This window comes from Medicago truncatula, chromosome 5 (assembly GCF_003473485.1).
Source record: "Medicago truncatula cultivar Jemalong A17 chromosome 5, MtrunA17r5.0-ANR, whole genome shotgun sequence".
Taxonomy (NCBI): domain Eukaryota; kingdom Viridiplantae; phylum Streptophyta; class Magnoliopsida; order Fabales; family Fabaceae; genus Medicago; species Medicago truncatula.
The window spans coordinates 20,304,980-20,319,972 of NC_053046.1; the positions used below are offsets into that span (position 1 = coordinate 20,304,980).

General features: G+C 39.7%; 3 protein-coding genes across 3 annotated transcripts; 1 reads left to right on the top strand and 2 right to left on the bottom strand.

The window, feature by feature from the left end:
• The first annotated feature begins 201 nt into the window (after positions 1-201).
• On the top strand, positions 202-1,455 carry LOC120580640 (uncharacterized). Its single transcript, XM_039834669.1, has one exon. The coding sequence runs from the start codon at positions 202-204 to the stop codon at positions 1,453-1,455; it is 1,254 nt and encodes a 417-aa protein (XP_039690603.1).
• Positions 1,456-5,131: 3,676 nt separating this feature from the next.
• Positions 5,132-12,836, bottom strand: LOC112422077 (uncharacterized). Its single transcript, XM_039834670.1, has 5 exons — positions 11,269-12,836; positions 10,110-10,979; positions 9,104-10,031; positions 7,961-9,016; positions 5,132-5,251 (listed from the first exon to the last, which is right to left on the bottom strand). The coding sequence occupies exons 1-5, from the start codon at positions 12,834-12,836 to the stop codon at positions 5,132-5,134; spliced, it is 4,542 nt and encodes a 1,513-aa protein (XP_039690604.1).
• Positions 12,837-12,838: 2 nt separating this feature from the next.
• Positions 12,839-14,734, bottom strand: LOC112422078 (uncharacterized). The gene is made up of 2 exons (XM_024784818.1): positions 14,674-14,734; positions 12,839-14,583 (listed from the first exon to the last, which is right to left on the bottom strand). The coding sequence occupies exons 1-2, from the start codon at positions 14,732-14,734 to the stop codon at positions 12,839-12,841; spliced, it is 1,806 nt and encodes a 601-aa protein (XP_024640586.1).
• Between the last annotated feature and the right edge of the window lie 259 nt (positions 14,735-14,993).

The window sequence follows — 14,993 nt, forward strand, 5'->3', positions numbered from 1 at the left end:
CAAATGAAACCATGTTTCTCTACCATGTTTAAAAATTAACTTTGATAAGTCCTTCAAAAAAAAAAAAACATTTTTGCATACATATATCATGCATCATTTTTTTTTCATTCATAGTTTCTAGTTTGTGTCTCATACTGTATCTTCTCCATAAAAGGTCTATCCGTCGGTCTAATCGCATCTACAACACTCGAGCAAATCAGAATGGATCATCTTGAAGAAGAGAACCACAAGCTTCGTGAAGAGGTGACAACCCTCCGGGCCGAGAATGAGATTTTAAGGAACTTAGTATCTTTGATGACGATGGCACAGAGACAACCATTATCTCATCCTGTTGTCAGCACTCAGGCTCAGACGGTTGCTTCCACTACCCCGATTTCAACAGTGTTTGCTAGTAGTCCTCAACATGCTATGCTTGAAGGTTATCTATGGGGCACACCCTTTGGTTCTAGTGAAGTATTTCGTCCTGATGACTCTAAGGTTCAAGCTCCTTTTGTGCAACTGACAACGCCTATCCCTCAACCGGGTCCTTTGTTCCCTCAAGCTGCTATGATTCATACTACTCAACAAGGCCATAAACCAATCTATCATTCAGGAAAGGTGGTTGCATACGACCGGACAGCTGAGCTGGAAGAAAGGTTTGACAGAATACAATTGGAATTGAAAACTCTTCGTGGGAAAGAACTGTTTGGGAAAAATGCTTATGATCTTTGCTTGGTTCCCAATGTCGTGATACCACCCAAGTTCAAAGTCCCTAATTTTGAGAAATACCAAGGAAACACTTGTCCTGAGCTTCATTTGGTAATGTACGTGAGAAAGATGTCTGCTCAAGTAGGTAATGATGAGCTCCTTATCCACTGTTTCCAAGACAGTTTGACTGGTGCCGCACTGATATGGTATATGGGCCTACACAAGGTTGATATCAAAACGTTCAATGATTTGTGTGAGGCTTTCGTCCAGCGATATAACTACAACTTGCATTTAGCCCCAAACAGAAAGGAACTGCAAGCCATGACCATGAGTGATAATGAATCTTTCAAAGCTTATGCCCAACGGTGGAGAGACGTCGCTGCACAGGTTCGTCCACCTCTAGAAGAGAAAGAATTTACCGAGATTTTCCTGGAGACTCTGGATCAGTTCTATTATGAGCATATGCTTACAAGTGCATCCGGCAGCTTCGTAAACATGATGACTGTGGGCATGCGTATTGAAGAATGGGTCCGAAAAGGACAATTGGTCAAAGAAAGTGCTCCCACAGATGATTTTGAGTACGAAGATCAGGAAATGAGTGTGGTAGAAAGTCAGCCTCAACAACAGTATCTGGCTTTTCACCCTGCTGCCGCTGTTATGCCTATCATAGATGTTGTTCAAAGTTCGGGTTATCAACCCCAGTTTCAACAATATCAACAACAGCCTCGACAACAGGCCCAAGGACACAGATTGATCCTATTCCCATGAAGTATGCAGATTTGTTTCCAAAGTTGCTCGAAAGGAATTTGGTCTACACCAAGGCACCTCCTCCAATGCCAGCAAAGTTGACATCCCGGTACAGGCCCGACCTCTTTTGTGCTTTCCATCAAGGGGCACCAGGTCATGATATTGAGCACTGCTTTGCATTGCAGAAGGTAGTTCAGAAGTTGATCCAAAAAAACCTCATACCTTTCGAAGAGTTTGAATTTGAATATGCAAGTTAATCCGCTATCGGATTTTTACACCTTGTGTTGACTTGTGGAATGTTTAGCTGCAATTGGTTCTTTACTGATGTTTATTTCTAATACTCTTTTGTTCAATTAATATGTTTGTTTGTTGCTTTATGTTTTTTCAAAAAAAATCCTTTTGTCCCACCCGAGATGAAAGTGAATTCATCTAGGGCTTTTTGCTTTATGTATTTTCATCATTAGTGAAAGGTCGCTTGATCCCGACTTTGTTTTATTTTGTGCTTTTTCTGGAAAAATGGTAATACAAAAAACCAAAAAAAAAAAAAAGAATCCTTTTCTTTAATCATTTCCACATATCTGCATAATCATAATGTTTATATCAATAATCAAATCATGCATTAATAAACCCGTTGAACACTTTAATCATATGCTCCCTCTCGACCTTGAGTTCCTTGTATCCGAGGCTGAATAAGAGGATGATGAAGAAGCTTCCACTGAGATTTCTCGCCTACTGGGGCATCTTGGCCGTCGAAGCTGCAAATATCAAAAGAGATTGTCTAGAAGAGGACTTTCATGTACAAAGACTGGCACGAGATGCCACCATTTTCCTTGCAAGGATATTGTACTTCAAGTGAACACTTCAGCAGGGGCAACCCCCCCTCCATCCCTCAGTATACAACATAAAGGCAATGCCTCACATGAAGGTCAAAGTCCCATCAACGGGAGTTCCAATGAAAGCTAAGCTTGATTGAAGTTAAAAGTGTTATTGTTGTATGGCGTGAACAATTGTATCAAAAGCATGTTTTCAATAAGAGAAGGCTCGTCCCCATGAATGTCAAGAGAGTGGCCTTGTGCTCAAAAGTTATGCTATCTGATTTAAACAAGCTCCAGGAGCAATGAATGCCTAATACAAAGCATGAGGTTAAACTTGTATGTCCTGTGAATACCGATGCAGTCAAGAAATACTTTGTTAAAATGAAAAAGCTCGATAAGTCGCAAACCTGAAAAGGCGGCTTAGGCAAAAAAAAAAGAGCGTCTCGATGGACTGAAAACCCAAAAGGGCGGCCCATGCAAAAGTTAGAGACATATATAAAAAAAAATGTGTTTATCCTGATAGGTTGAAACCCGCAAGGGCGATCTATGCAAAAGTTAAGCATCATGACAAAGTAACTGCATCTGGTCGGACATGATTCATATGGGGCATTTCAGCCGTCAAAAGACTTCCGACTCATGGCAAGGTAATTGCATCAAATCAGATATGATTCATCTGGGGCATCTTAGCTGTTAAAGGGCTTCCGATCTGAAATGTCTGCAAATCAAAGACTCAAAATAGTGGAATTCAAAGTTGGTAGAGGAAACAGTGATTATTGTGTTCAACGTACCTTTTCCATATAATTACCATTTTTCCAAACTTTTAAAATCTGTGGAACCACGCCTTTGGCAGGCCACCATTCCATTTACATTAACTTGAGCTTATGCCCATTTATTTGAAATTCTCATTTATTCTATTTTGCAAATTTTCTTCTATTTTTGATGTTAATATGTAAAGCAAAAAAAAAAATCTTTTAAAACTTTTTCATGTCTTTTGAAAAGCATAAACAACCAGTACATGTTCTTTGAACTTATGAGTAGGTGAAACATACATCAACATCCGTCTCAAGGACAGTTAAACTCTGCAAGGTTGGCATGACCAAAAGCTGAGAGATGACCTCTGTAAAAAAAAAAAAAAAAAAAAAAAAAAAAAAAAAAAAAACTCATTAAGTCGAAAACCCGAAAGGGCGGCTTAAGCCAAAAACGAGCGTCCCGGTGGATTGAAAACCCGAAAAGGCAGTCCAGGCAAAAATTAGGGGCATACAAAAAAAAAAAAAAAAAAAAAGACAATATTCCCGGTGGATCGAAAACCCAAAAGGGCGGTCCAGGCAAAAGTTAGGGATTTTCAAAAAACAATATATACAAAAAAAAATGAAATAAAAAAAATGGAAAAGACAGAGGCATCACAGTTCCAATGAGTCAAACAGAAGAATACACCTTGAGTTTGGTTTACAAATGGCGACTTCGGCCAGTGGTTTGATTAATGGCGACTTCTGCCAAAACAGGGGTTGATATCATTCTAGTAGTTTGATGAATGGCAACCTCTACCTGCGGTCTGATAATTGGGTTTTACCCTTTCCTCTCATCAGTGATTGGATATCGAGCTTTACCCCGTCAGTGGTTTGATTCATCTCCAGTAATACTATCCCCAATGAAGATTGTCGAGTGTTTGTACTGCGATGTCAGTCCGCCTTCCATCTTACTTGTCTAGTCTTGACAGCTTCACTTGTTGTATAGAGTCGTCTAAATCATGCATTCATACAGTCATATATTCATGTACTCATACATTCATTCATTTCATATATACATATTCATGCATATAAACATTCTTGCACGCATTGCATGCATAACAAATACCATTTATACATGATTGCATTGACTACCTTGTGTCTTACTTCATTTGTATCTCACAAAAACATCGTCTCCAATGTGTTTGACCCAGAAATTTCACCCAGGGTCCTGTTTTGTCGTATCCCTTCAATTCAGTCTTCACTCATTATTGTGTCAAGCGAATAGCTTGCAAACCTTTTTTGTTACCTGTGTGTCAAGCGAATAGCTTGCAAACATCTTTTGTTACATGTGGGTCAAGTGAGTAGCTTGCAATTATCTGCTATTACCTACGGGTCAAGCGAGTAGCTTGCAAATATCTTTTGTTACCTATGCGTCAAGCGAGTAGCTTGCAAATATTTTTGTTTCATGTGTGTCAAGTGAGTAGCTTGCAAACCTCTTTTGCTACCTAAGTGTCAAGCGAATAGCTTGCAAACAACTTTTGCTTCATTGTGTCAAGTGAATAGCTTGCAAAATACCTTCAGAGTCGGGTTGACACCCTGTCAATTGCTTTTGAATCAGGTTGATACCTTGCAATTGTTTTTGAATCAGGTTAATAGCCCGCAAATACTTTTGTGTCAAACAACTACTTTACCAATGTCTTTATTTTTACCGTGTGTTTGCTATCCCACAATGTTAGTAAACCCTGTCGGTCCATCATGTCTTTACTTTCGCCACTCGTCGGCCAATCATGTCTTTACTTTCGCCACTGGTCGGCCAATCATGTCTTTACTTTCGCCACTCGTCGGCCAATCATGTCTTTACTTTCGCCACTCGTCGGCCAATCATGTCTTTACTTTCGCCACTCGTCGGCAAATCATGTCTTTACTTTCGCCACTCGTCGGCAAATCAATCATGTCTTTACTTTCGCCACTCGTCGGCAAATCAATCATGTCTTTACTTTCGCCACTCGTCGGCAAATCAATCATGTCTTTACTTTCACCACTCGTCGGCAATCAATCATGTCTTTACTTTCGTCTTGAAACAATGTTAACAAACATTATCATTCATAGTTCAGTTGTTCCAAGTTATCTCACAGCAATCTTAAGCATTACCTATCATTTCTTTCCCCAGTGATATTTATCCAATTGTCCCCCAATCAGTCTTTTATGCATCATCTTTACATTCATGCTTGTATCATGTGCAGTCATATCATCACATTCATCAGCATCGCATATCTGGCATTTCAAACGGTCCAAATTGGCGTCTTTTTATATTTAAGTCTCTTCGACCCTTTGGTTTAAAAGTTTTCCCTTTTAAAACCTTCGTGACGAAGAAACTTAAATAGGGGCATCTGTCATACCCCAAATTTGGACCATTTAAAATCTTTTTGTCCATATTTAAAAATAGTCCACATTCTCTTCTATTTGTTTTTTTTACCATTTAAAACTCGTGTTTTTCTTCTTTAATCATTTTAAAAAAACTTTTATCTGCATTTTTATAACTGTTGGAGCGCATTTTATAATCTTGTTAGTCATAATAATCAAGTCATTTTAAAAGGTTTAATCATATTTTAAAAATCGCGTCCTTTTAATCATTTCAACCGAAATTTCGGCAGGAAGGATACTTTGAAGTACCTCATGTCAGGTTTCGAAAGGACTTTTTATTTTTTATATTTTAGTTTGTTTATTAGTATTTTTATTTTATTAATTTTTTTTTTTTTTTTAAAAAAAAAAACAAAGAAAGGAAAGTCACGTGAGTGACTTTCTTTCTTCCTTCCTCTTTTCTTTTCTTTTTCTTATTTATTTATTTATTTCTTTGTTAAAGTCTTTTTCTCCAAGTCTCAGCTGCAGGGACATTTTGGTCTTTGTTTTGTACCAGAGCCAACCCTAGTTTGTCACTATAAAAACCCTGTCAATCATTGAGAAATGGGTCAGAGAAAAAATCACTGTAGCAGCTGCAGCAACCACCATAAGAAACCCTAATCTTTCATCTCTCCCAACTTTTTCAGATCAAAGAAAAAATAAAAAAATACACAACAATCATCATGAATATTCATAGCCATGCATCATGAACATTATCCTCTTCCATTCTAGGAACCAAAATTCTTCATAATAATAAACCAACAAAAACACTTTCTCACAAAAATCATCAATAAACAAGTCACATAACACCACAATCACAAACAACATCACACAATCACAACAAAAAAAAAAAACTTGCGCCGGACCGGATTCAGGGGAGGAAACCGAACCGGAAAAGGAAAGAAACGGAACGGAGGAAGCCACCAGACCAAAGGGAGAAAACCGGATCGGAGAGAGAGAGAGGTAGTTTTTTTTTGCTCATTTTCTTTGAATATTCTTTGTTAGATCTAGGCTTGTAGAAGCTTGTTTTCAAAAATCTAAGTTGGGATTCATGCAAAACAAGAAAAAGGATTTCTAAAAACGTAAAAAAATTTCAAAACGGAGGAGTTTTGGTTGCTCCGGCGCGGCGGCGCCGCCTGTTGGCCGGCAGCCACCACGCCGGAAAGTCATAGCTTGGCCGGAGAAGAAGGCTGCAATTGCAGACCTTCTCTCACTAGAAATTTTTAGAGAGAGGGAGGAAAGGAAAAATAGAAAAAAACGGTCCCTATTGCCTTTTATAAGCATGTGTGAACCGGTCTGGTTCACTTGAACCGGACCGGTCCATTTGATTCCTTTCACCTTTCTTTCTAAACCTTTAGATCCTTTTCTTTTTTTTAATCCGACGGTCTAGATTAGTTCCTGTTGAGTCATTTTTTTTATTTCCTTTTGTCTTTATTTTTAAATACTATTTTTACATTTTTTTTGACATTTTTGTGCTTAGAAAAAATTCCAAAAAAAAATATTTTTCTCCCTATTTTAATTTTCTCTAATTTTAAAAATCCATCCTATTTGTTTTCTTTTAATTTTTTGTTTATTTCTTATATGATGATATTAATTATTATTTGTCTTAATTCTTGCTCATTATTTCTTATGTCTCATTCATCATAATATTTCTTGTGATTACTAACCATTTAATTTTTGTCTTGAATCATAGCATGCACATTTAATTTTCTCATCATTTTATTTTGTCATTGACTTAGTATGTATAAATAGGGAATTGATGTAATTTTATTTCTCGCATTTTTATTTTGGCATAAAGGCCTTAGGGTTGTATTTAGGAATTGATGTAATAATGTAGGTAACACAAGCACCGACACATGCACCGACACTACCACATCTTATTTACCGCTTTCCGTTAATTTTTTACGACGTTACGTTAGTTTTCACCGTTAGTTTAGAAAAAAATCATTTTTTATAAAAAAAATCAAATATGTCAAATTCAAAAATCTTTTCTTCTTAGCAATATTTTCTCTTTATTTTCTTAATCAAATTTTTAATCAATTTTAATTCAACTTCAATCATTTTCAAAATTTAAAATCAATCAACCTCACTCATTTCTTTTATCTCATGCCTTGAGGCCTCTTTCTCTTCTTAAAACCATTTTCAAAAAATCTTAAAATCAACCTAACCCACCAAAGAAATTTTTGAGGTGAACTACATTGGTTTTGATCCCTTTTTCTTTAAGGGTATGTAGGCATAGGATTTTTATCCTTCCAAATCAAATAAAAATAACTAAAAGCATACTTCTTCTCCCTCCATTCTTTCACTTAGACATTAGGCAATAATTTTTCAAATAAACAAGTAGCTTAGCACAAGATAATCTAGGTAAGAGGTTCCTACGGAATACCGTAGATGCTTAGGGTGCTAGCACCTTCCCTTCGCATAACCAACCCTCGAATCCAAAGTCTCGAAAAGGGTTTTTACTCATTTTTTCCTTCCCAAGAATAAAAATTGAGAGTTCAAAGATCGACGATTCAAATCAATTAATGGTTTGACATCCGAAAATCGCGAGCACAAAGGGGTTGCCCCTGTTGAAGTACGTACTGAAGTACGGTAACCATACAAAGTATAGGGTAACATCTCATGCCAGTCCTTATAGGTGACCACCATCTTCTGCACAATCTTCTTAATATTCTTGTTTGCCGCTTCGACCGCACCATTCATCTGGGGTCTATAAGGAGAAGAATTATGATGCTCAATCTTGAAATCATCACATAATTCCTTCATCATCTTATTGTTCAAATTCGTACCATTATCCGTGATGATCTTGTTAGGGACACCATAGCGACATATGATATTGTTCTTGATAAACCGGACCACCACCTGCTTGGTCACATTGGCATAAGAAGCCGCTTCAACCCACTTGGTGAAGTAGTCAATGGCCACTAGTATGAAACGATGTCCATTGGAAGCTTTTGGTTCGACCCGACCAATCATATCAATACCCCACATAGAGAACGGCCATGGTGACGAGATAACATTGAGCATTGACGGTGGCACATGAATCTTATCCGCATAAATCTGGCACTTGTGGCACTTCTTGGCATAGTGATGGCAGTCAGCATGCATCGTTATCCAATAGTAGCCTGCTCTCAATGCTTTCTTAGCCATTGAATATCCACTAGAATGGGTCCCGAATGAGCCTTCATGTATCTCTTGCATTAATAAATCTGCTTCTCGTCGGTCCACACATCTGAGCAAAACTGAATCAAAGTTCCTTTTGTACAAAACATCTCCACTTAGAAAGAAGTTACCAGACAATCTTCTTAAAGTTCTCTTATCTTTACGGGATGCCCTAGGAGGGTACTCTTGAGTTTGGAGAAACACTTTAATATCATGAAACCACGGCTTATCATCGAAAACTGCTTCGGCTGCAAACACATAAGCAGGCCTATCAAGGAATTTGACACTGATCAGCGGCACGTCGTTGCCACGATTCACTTTGATCATTGAAGATAAAGTAGCTAGGGCATCTGCCATTTGATTCTCATCCCGAGGAATGTGGTGCAGTTCCACTTTGTTGAAGAAAGTCAACAGACGTCTTGCATAGTCTCTGTAAGGTACCAAACCATCATGGTGAGTTTCCCATTTTCCTTTGATCTGGTTAATCACAAGAGCTGAATCTCCATATATGTAAATATTTTTAATCCTCAAGTTAATGGCTTCTTCAATACCCATGATGCAAGCTTCATATTCTGCAATGTTGTTCGTGCAATCAAACTGGAGTCTTGCAGTGAAAGGAATGTGAGTACCCTTTGGAGTAAGGATAACCGCCCCTATTCCATTACCATAGACATTAACGGCCCCATCAAATATCAAACCCCACTTAGAGTCTGGATCGGGACCTTCACCAAACAATGGTTCGTCACAATCTTTCATTTTTAAATACATGATCTCTTCATCTGGAAAATCAAACTTGATAGGCTGATAATCTTCAATTGGTTGATGAGCTAAATGGTCAGCAAGAATACTACCTTTGATGGCTTTCTGAGTGCGGTAGACAATATCATACTCGGACAATAACATCTGCCAACGAGCAATTCTTCCTGTTAAAGTCGGCTTCTCAAAAATGTACTTGATCGGATCCATTTTGGATATCAACCAAGTAGTGTGATTAACCATATAGTGACGAAGACGCATAGCAGCCCATGCCAAAGCGCGACAGGTTTTCTCAAGCATAGAATATCGGGACTCACAATCAGTAAACTTCTTACTCAAGTAGTAAATGGCATGCTCTTTCTTTCCAGTCTCGTCTTGTTGACCCAACACACAGCCCATAGAATTTTCTAACACGGTCAAGTACATGATCAAAGGCCTCTCTTCGACTGGAGGGACAAGAATCGGAGGTTCTAACAAATACCTTTTAATGTTGTCAAAAGCTTTCTGGCAATCTTCTGTCCAAACGATCCCTTGATCTTTACGGAGTAACTTGAATATCGGTCCACATGTGGCAGTCATATGAGAGATAAATCTGGAGATGTAGTTCAATCTTTCTAGAAAGCCCCTAACTTGTTTCTCTGTCTTTGGAGCAGGCATTTCCCTGATAGCTTTGACTTTGTCGGGATCTACTTCAATACCCTTCTGGCTGACAATAAAACCCAAGAGCTTGCCGGATCTAACATCGAAGGTACACTTGTTAGGATTCAAACGGAGTTTGTACTTTCTCAACCGTTGAAACATCTTCAACAAATACTCAACATGTTCTTCTTCAGTGCCTGATTTGACGATCATGTCATCCACACACACTTCAATCTCTTTATGTATCATATCATGGAATATTTTAGTCATGCCTCTCTGGTAAGTGGCACCAGCATTTATCAACCCAAACGGCATTACTAAGTAGCAGAAAGCACCCCAAGGCGTGATGAACGACGTCTTTTCTCTATCTTCTGGAGCCATCTTGATCTGGTTATACCCGGAGAATCCATCCATGAAGGAGAATACCTTGCATCTAGCAGTACTATCAACCAATACATCAATGTGAGGTAAAGGGAAATCATCTTTCGGACTAGCTTTGTTCAAATCCCGATAATCAACACACATTCTGACCTTACCATCTTTCTTTGGAACGGGCACTATGTTGGCCAACCATTGAGGATATTCCGAGGTGATCAAGAAACCTGCGTCAATTTGCTTTCGCACTTCCTCTTTGATCTTGAGAGCCATATCTGGATGAGATCTTCTTAACTTCTGCTTGACTGGAGGACACTCAGGCTTCAAAGGCAAACGGTGTTCCACAACATCATGGTCTAACCCCGGCATGTCTTTGTAGGACCATGCAAATATATCATCATACCCTCTGAGAAGCTCAATTATCTTTTTCTTGACAGACGCCTCCAACGACGCTCCAATCTTAATTTCTTTTTTATCATCCTCAGAGCCCAGGTTGATTAACTCTATTTCTTCCTTGTGAGGCTGAATGACTTTTCTTTCTTGCTCTAACATCCATCGGAGCTCATCAGAAATCTCTTCATCCTCTTCTACCCAAGCCTCGTAAACTGGGAACTCAAAGTTGGGAGGCAGCATAGGGTCACCATGTTCAACGGGCTCATGTATGTTCAGTCTGCATATGATTCATGATTGATTTTTTAGTAAGATAGTGAATGCAGACCTTTGAAATTGATTTTTTTTTTTTAAAAAGAAAAGGAGAACAAGTTTTTTTTGGTTTTTTGTATTACCATTTTTTCCAGAAAAAGCACTAAAATATAATAACGGCCGTGACAGAAACGAAAATTTTCATTAATACTGAAAACACACTCAAAGTAAAAACAACCCTGCAAGATTTCACTTTCGTCTGGGGTAGGACGAAAGGAGTTTTCTTAAAAAAAAAAACAAAAAGACAAACACATTACTTAGAAAGAGGTATCGCAGAAGGGATGTCAACAGCAATCCAATTGCAGCAGTTTCCACCAGGAGTCACAAAGTCAGGTGCCACCTCTTCTGATTGATCTTCCAAGATTGCATTAGTCTCAGGTGGCGCATTAATGAATCCGGCACTGTGAAAGGTACCCCTAGTTGGGTCGAACATCATTTGCTTATTGCCGGAGAAACCCAGACCTTCTTTGTGCTTGTTCTCGGGCAGCTGTACTAACTTCCCCCAGCCTTCAGCTTTTCCTTCTTGAATTACTCTCTGAGCATCCTTTAGAGAGGCCATGCAAGTTTCACCTCTCGTAGTACCACTTTCAACCGAAAACCCCTGGAATAATGTTCCATCCGAACTTTCACCACCAATGAAGGAAAAAGACGACAAATGGCTAACCAAAAGAGCTGATTCCCCACTCACTGTAACAAGCTTTCCACGACTCACAAACTTTAGCTTTTGATGAAGGGTGGATGTTACTGCCCCGGCTTCATGAATCCATGGTCTACCAAGTAAACAGTTGTGGGAAGCTTGAATATCCATTATCTGGAATGTAACTTTAAACTCTTGGGGCCCAATAGTGATAGGTAAATCTACTTCTCCCCATACCGTCTTCCTGGATCCATCAAATGCCCTTATTGACACGCAACTAGGCCTAATAAATCCATATGAATATGTTAATTTATCAAAGGTTGTCTTCGCCATCACATTGAGGGAAGAACCGGTGTCTATCAAGACATTGGACAAAGAATCTGTTTTGCACATAACAGAGATATGCAAGGCCATATTATGATTTTTCCCCTCCACTGGGAGGTCTTCATCACTAAAACTCAGATTGTTGCATGCCGTCACATTTCCAACAATGCTCCCAAATTGACCCAAAATCACATCATGGTCTACGTAGGCTTGATTCAACACTTTCATCAAGGCATCCCTATGAGCATCAGAGCTTGTCAATAGTGACATGATAGAAATCTTTGATGGAGTCTGCAATAACTGATCCACTATCTTATAATCACTTTTCTTGATCAGCTTCAAAATCTCATCATTATCAGTTCCACTAGGTTGAACCACACTCTTACCCTTGCTAGGATCTGGTACTGGCACGGATTCTATCACCGGAGCTTTCTTCTTTGCTTGCACAACAGCCGGAAGAATACGTCCACTTCTCAGAATTTGACTATTCTCCGCAATGTTACTCACGGAAGTTGAGGGACTCAAGGATATCTCTTTACCATTCTCTATGCTTCTAGGTTCATAGTTATACGGCATGGCGTTTTGAGAGAAAAACGGCTTGGGTCTTGGTACACAAATCACAAGAGGAGTGACGACTGGCTTGGAATTGTCCTTGAACACCGGAGTAACACCGTCAATTGTCTTCGCACTATCCTTGAACATAGGGATTACAACACAAATGCTCTTGTCCTCCCTTGTGACAACCAGCTCACCTCGATCCATTAGCCCTTGCACATCATTTTGAACCTGCACGCAGCCGCGGGGGTCCATAGAACATACCTCACAACTATTATGATTGTGGCTAAACATAGTTGCCTCACACATTTTCACATGTAATGGAACCAATGGAGTTTTGATATCCTGAGAGCGAGTGACAAGACCCCCTTCTTGATAATCTTCAACCATGTTAACAGTAGGCCCATGGGGTGGAGAGGATTGTTTGGAGCAACAGGGTTAGGGTCAGTAAAGGATAAATCTTTGTTATGAATCAACTTTTGAACTGCTTCTTTAAGGGGGTAACAGTGTTCAATGTCATGTCCCGGTGCCCCTTGATGGAAGGCACAATTTCTATCAGCACGGAACCATGGGGGTAAAGGGTTCTGCACACGAGGAGGTGGTAGGGTCTGAACAAGACCTCTGGCAAGCAACGAAGGTAACAAGGCTTCATATGTCATGGGAATAGGGGGAAATTGGTTTCTTTGAGGGCGAGGCTGTTGTTGTTGAGCTCGAGGGCGAGGCTGTTGTGGCTGTGGTGGTGGGGTATAGTATGGTTGCTGATAAAACGGTTGTGGCTGATAAGGTTGTGGTTGATAAGATTGTGGTTGATATAGTGGTGGATAATATGGATGGGGTATTTGAGGCATTTGTGGTTGATAGTTTGGGTTTTGTGGAGCTGGGATAGGTGGTGGAATGTTAGCAACATAGGGGTAGCTGGGGTATACAGGCTGGGATCCGCCATGGGCCACCATGCCAACCTCTTGAGCGTTCTTCTTTGAGTACCCATTTCCGAACTTCCTATTACCATTAGATGAACCACCTGAAGAAGCACCATCCTTACTCACACGTCCCTTACGGACCCAATCTTCAATGCGCACGCCCATATCTACCATATCGGTAAACTTTTGTGAAGCACAACCAAGCATCTTCTCTGAGTAGAAAGGGCTCAGAGTCTCATAGAATAGATCGGACACTTCCCTTTCATCCAGAGGCGGACGGATTTGAGCAGATTTCTGAACGAAGCGCTGAGCATATTCCTTGAAAGATTCCTTATCACCCTGAGTCATAGATTGCAATTCTTTCCGATTAGGTGCCAGATAAGAGTTATATTTGTACTGTTGGATGAAAGCATTGGCCAACTCCTCAAATGTAGTGATGCCCTTCAAATTCATGTACCACGTATGTGCGGGACCAGTCAAACTGTCCTGGAAACAGTGAATAAGCAGAGGCTCATTATTCTTGTGAGCTATCATCTTCCTGACATATGTGACTAAGTGCATCTCAAGGCAAGTATCCCCTGTGTACTTTTCAAAGATCGGTATTTTAAACTTATGAGGTATCACCACGTCTGGAACCAAGTAGAGGTCATTCACATTCTGACTGAACATTTCTTTACCGCGGATAGTCTTTAACTCTTTATGCACCGCCTCAAACTTTTCTTCCAAGTTTCCCACCCTATCATCACCAGCCACACTATTGGAGTGATAAACTTGATCTTCTTCTTGATGAGCAGCATGAACGAGGGGTCCAGCACAGGTCATAGTGGCCTGAGGAAAAGGCTGGCCGGACTGATAAAACGGTGTTTGTTGCTGACCAAAAGGGAACTGCATTTCCGGTGCATTATGATGAACACCTTCATTATTTGCGAGTGGCATTCCCCACTGATAGCCTGGCGGCATATGATACTGAGGGGGGATAGAAAAACCAAGAGAGCCAGCAGGACGAAACCCTGAATTGTACATGTTTGTCATATCACCAGCGGAAAACTGATTCACCAAAGGTTGTGTAGTACCAATAGTTGCAGTAGAAATTGGCTGGGTCACCAGAGAACCAGTAGGCTGAGAGACTTCAACATCTGCCAGAACAGTCTGAACAGCTTTTGCTTAAGAGGCTTGTGCCTATGCGGCCATCATGTCCATCATCATTGCAGTTATCTTCTCCATACCTTCCTTGAGGCTACTAACCTCTTCCCTAAGGTCATTGTTCTCTTGCTCAGTAGCTACCATTTTCTTTTTTATGTATGCTCGAGTATGGTGAACACGGGTAGGTCTGTACTGAATACGCCGGGCCACCTTTGCTTTTCTCCTGAGGCAGAAATGAGGAAAGTATGAGACTTGGCTTTGACACTTTTTATGAATGCGATATGATGCATGATATGCTATATGCCAGAATATGCAATTTTTATATATTTTTATCGAAGGACCTATAGAAGCAATTTTGTAAACATATCAACCTAAACAATTCATTAAAAAAACAAAGTTGATT